At 42.8% G+C, this 5,000-nt stretch overlaps 1 protein-coding gene across 1 annotated transcript; it reads right to left on the bottom strand.

Moving 5' to 3' along the window:
- Positions 1-818: 818 nt before the first annotated feature.
- LOC138005699 (uncharacterized) lies at positions 819-2,162 on the bottom strand. The gene has a single exon (XM_068851887.1). It carries the CDS (start codon positions 2,160-2,162, stop codon positions 819-821), a length of 1,344 nt encoding a protein of 447 aa, XP_068707988.1.
- Between the last annotated feature and the right edge of the window lie 2,838 nt (positions 2,163-5,000).

Below are 5,000 nucleotides of genomic sequence, written 5' to 3'. Positions count from 1 at the left end.
TCTAGAGATAACGTTTGATCGAAAACTACTCCTATTTTCCTAGCCGAGACTGAAGGACACATACGACAATTTCCCACTCAGTACTATACTGTCTAAAGATGGACGGGACCGGTACCTAGAGCTTATGACAAGCAATTCAGTTTTGTCTCTATTTAGCTTAAGTTTATTGCGGGTCATCCAGTTGTCGATCTCTCTAACACAAGATTCAACCCGGGAAACGGAACTAACCTGATTATCGGCACTCAGGGAATTGAAAGAGAGATACAACTGGGTATCATCGGCATAAAAATGCAAACCCATGTCGCATCGCCTCACAATATCACCGAGTGGCGAGACATAAAGTAAGTACAGTATCGGTCCCAGCACAGATCCCTGAGGCACACCGCACGATAAGGAACGCGTAGCAGACCTAACACCCCTAATACAAACAAAGTGAGATCTGTCGCTCAGGTATGATCTGAACCAAGCCAAAGCTGAACCACGTAATAAACCAAAACGATGCGCTAATCGGTTCAAAAGTATTGAGTGATCGACCGTATCAAAAGCAGCGGATAGATCCAGTAATAACAAAATAACAGCCCTGTTCCTATCAATATCAACAGCTATATCATTGAAAACTTTAACCAAAGCAGTTTCGGTGCTATGAAATTCTTGGTAAGGTGACTGTATGATCTCATCCAAACAATTGTTGGTGACATGCTCAATCAACTGAAACGCTACCACCCTTTCAGTGAGTTTAGACATAAACGTAAGATTTGAAATAGGACGAAAATTAGCAGAAACCTCAGAATCAAGATGGGGCTTCCTCAGGAGAGGATTCAGCAATGCAAGTTTAAAGATTCTGGTACCACAGCAGAGCAAATAGACTGATTAATTATCCTAGTCATAACTGGTAGAAGCACTGAAATACATTGTTTCAGAACTGAAGCAAGGACAGGATCTAAAGGACACGACTTAATAGTTGACCTGCCAATTAGCTGCAAAATATCAGAGGACGTTACAGACCTGAATACTGTATTGAATAGAGTTTGCGAATCGCTACGATCCCGAATAATGCCAGAATAAAACTCCATTTTAGTAGCCTTGATCAAATGGTTCACCTTACGGCTCTGCTCTTGGAATCTAAGACGGTTACACTCGAGTTTTGAGGAACGCCAACGACGTTCCAAAGCTCTACGACGTCTCTTCTCAGATCGGATTTCGTCGTTGTACCATGAGGCGGTAGGCCGAAGTGTGATAGTTTTAGTCCTCAGAGGAGCATAAGTATCCAATAATGACTTCAATGTGTTGCTGTATTTGTTAACAAAGTCAGAAAGATCAGACGTTTCAGCATCCCTCACCAAACTGGAATTCTCAAGGTCGCGACATAACTCATGAAAGTCAATAGCATGGATCCTACGATAAGACATTGTCCGTCTTTCAGGTGGAAGCTTAGCCAGGCGCAAGGAAACATGAGCAGCTAGATGATCAGAGATTAAAGGATCATGAACGAAGCACTTGCCGACTAGGTCATCATTTGCCCTAGTAATAATTAGATCAAGAGTGTAAACATATTTATGAGTTGAATGGGAAACATGCTGAGTCAGATCATGCAATTCAAGTACTTGCAAGAAACGACGAGCGTCATCATCTTCTTGATCATCCACATGGAAATTAAAGTCCCCGGCGACTAGGAGAGCACTTAGAGCAAGGACAAGTCCTTCCAAGAAATAACTAAACTCATCGAGAAATAATCCTACAGTAAAACTGTTCATAGAACTAGGTGGCGGTCGATAAATAACAGCAAGCCTTAGATTTCTCGCCGACATGAGCTGGACATCAATGAGCTCGAAGCTCCGCACATTAACCGACGAATTAAGCTTAGCTTTGACACATTTTATATACACAAGCGCGACCCCACCTCCTCGGGCATAGTTCCTAGGAATCTGTTCAATCCTGCATCCTTCAGGACAGATATCACGACAATAAAAGTGGTCAGAAACATCATTACAAAGCCAGGTCTCAGTAATAGTTAAAAAATCAATGTCATGTTCCACGATATAATCTCTAACCAAAAGAGTCTCCTGGCGGATTGATCGAGCGTTCAAAAGTACGAATTTGAGAGATTGTTGTTGATGACTTAGAGATAGAGAGAAACGAGGAATGACAATGAGGTTATTCATGTTTACTCCATTTGGACGTGCTGGAGCAGAACGAAGTCGATTTGAGGTGATGAGTTTAATTCAGTCCGAGACGAGAGCTGTCTTCCAGCCGTGCATCCCCTGAAATGAAATAATCCAGACCATTTCAAATCAGCAAAGTTTTCCAAGGCAGGAACACATTTGGAGAGGTAAAGCAACAGCCTGAAACTTGATGGAGTGTATACCTTTGTAGCCGTTGTAGATGGCTCGCTGATTTTCACTAGGCCTACAAACTGGACGTACTGTTCCATCCACAAATCCCCAACAGTTATCTAGGGCAGCCCCTGCCTGTTCAATCACCTGGGCGTACTGGAGAAGCTTGGGAGGGGAGAGCAAATCGTGATTGTATCGTGTAAGTTGATGGTGGCACCGACCGTAAATCAAGTCCATCATATGGTTTGTTATGATACAAAGCTCAGGAACCGGTCTGGCAAAATGACAAACCAAATCTCCATATCAACAAGGATATGCATAGCGCTTGAGGGGCATGCATAAGGCAGGTACCGAAGCTACAACTGAACCATTGTAAGTGGTTATCTCATCAGGTAGCTGCAGCCGTTCAGCAAGTTTATAAATGTCAAATGTCTTTCGGGTAGAAACAAAAGTTGGCCTTGCATTCGTCGTTTGTTTTCTCATCCAAATCAAACCTTTCATAGTTCCAGTACGGAAACTCTGGGTTTGTTCACTTGTGGAATCATCTAAAAGCACAAATTCTTTATAAAGCTGTTTTGATAAGCCTACGCTATACAAGATCTCGATTATCTGAAATTAGGCAATTTTGCTCGAATAACCTTCCTTGTGAAAAGATAAAAACAAACTTCAGATACGGCGGGAAAATTTGCCACCCGCGAACAAACGTCGTCGTCTTTGCTCTATCATAAATTCAAATTTCTACAGGACGACGACGACGCCGGACTATGACGTGACTCAACGGCGCCGTCGGGCGAAAGTCGTCGATTCGTAAGAACTGACGACGCCACTGATAACGTTTCCAGAAATAAGAGTATCAACAACACGCTTCACAGTCACAGAACTTAAAAAACTAACACTGAGTACTATCCCCAGGATTAAATTTCAGCAAAGGGGATCACGTCACGTACATACATTATTTTGAGTATCTTGTCGCATATGAGAGCTCCCTGTGCTGTTACACCACTAGTGCATAAATTAAAGGAAACTTCAGCCTGCCAATTTCAAACAATCGCGGTAATTCTCATATCCACGAGTAACGACAGTGGCCCTTTGATTGTTCATTGAACCGATTGTTTTGGGGCGTTCTCATAACCGTCGTCGTCGTTCTAAAGTATCGAGCTTACGCATGGCGACGACGACGGCTACGAGAACGCTACAAAACAAGGGGCTTAATGAACAAAAACAAAGGCTCTGCACGCCCTGTACGAGCGTTTTGCATTTTGGCACATTTCTTTGTCGTCCTCGTCCTGTTAACGACGTGAATTGACGAAATTTGAAGTTGTGTAGAGGACGTGGGAACCTAACGAATTTTCTTCCCAAACAACCACACTGTTCAGACCAGTTTTATTCCTGCAATGTTGATACGCACTTTCCATTCCGAAAGACTTGAAGTTATCATAAAATTATTACAATAACAAGGAATAATATTTTTACACGACGTTCACTTTGGCGTCAGCATCGTCCTTGCGTAAGCTCCTTTTGACGTTATGTGGACTCCAATTTTATCTTTTCTACCCAATTAGCAATGCCGCTTATGCCAGTTTAATTCCAGGACGGTTGGTACACAATTGACATGCGAGACGAGTTTTAGTTTTTTTGAACAATAACTTTACTAATTGTCGCCGCTAATCGCCGTCGCAAAGTACAGCAACGACGCAGCTCAACAAGGTCGAACCGAAAGCATACAATCACAGTACGCAGTCAGGTACAAACGGAAAGAGAAATACTTGATGCATATAAAAAAACTAAAGTACAAAGTACAAATGATGGCACTTCTGGCTATTTGCTAACTTCCAGGAATCCGTCGTAGACGAAAACCAAAATTCAGCAAGTTTTTCCTCCAGTAATATTTCACTCACAACACTACTCGACGCCCTCAACTCCAAATTGCTGGGACCCGTGATTAGCCTGATGCAATTTTATTTCATGATCGCCTGGCCAAGTTCAGCCAGATTGTCACAATTGTCGCTCACTCCAAGGAATTTGCCTCGCAAAGGAAAAACTATTAAACATACTGGATATATTCCTAACGCCCTTGGAAGCCAAAAATATGATCAAAACCTTCTAACACCCTTGAGGAAATTACTGCCTCGCACGGCTCTTTCTACAGTTCGTTCCTTCAAGTGTGCGACGGCCCTTACGCTAGTCTCAGACTAGCGTAAGGGTTGCAAGGCTTGCTTACGCAGTTTCAATGTGCGTTGACGGATTGCCTAAAAGACGCTGTATTTTGGGGGGAATTTTTTTCTAAATGTAAATGTTTTACGTTAAGCATGCGCGTAAGTTTCGAGTGCGCAATTAGCTAGGGAGCTTAAGTACCAGCGTCTTTTAGCCACAAAGGGAAACTGGAAGGGAACATTTCGCATGCCAAGACAGTAGTCCCTAATGAAGAAACCATGCTTAGCAATATAAATGTGGCAGTGTCAAGACAAGTTAAAAAGGTAAGCAAGTCAACTTTCGCCGTTCGTTCGCCGCGCAAAAAAGTCTCGTACTTTATCTCCCCACGTCTTTTGTGTGGGTGCGCAAAACAAAATCGATGGCATGCTCTGCTCTCAAACCTGAGCCTTTTCGCAATGTAAACGATTGTCAAGGAGCTCACAAAATAATAAAGAAATGAGCTCTCCTCGGGTC

The sequence above is a fragment of the Montipora foliosa genome, chromosome 6 (genome assembly GCF_036669935.1).
Source record: "Montipora foliosa isolate CH-2021 chromosome 6, ASM3666993v2, whole genome shotgun sequence".
Classification (NCBI taxonomy): Eukaryota; Metazoa; Cnidaria; class Anthozoa; order Scleractinia; family Acroporidae; genus Montipora; species Montipora foliosa.
Note: the sequence above shows the minus strand (reverse complement) of the source record. Positions and strands in the feature narration are given on the sequence as shown.

Excerpts from the sequence above, each read along its gene's own strand:
- LOC138005699 (XM_068851887.1), bottom strand. The coding sequence starts at position 2,162 with ATGAATAACCTCATTGTCATTCCTCGTTTCTCTCTATCTCTAAGTCAT.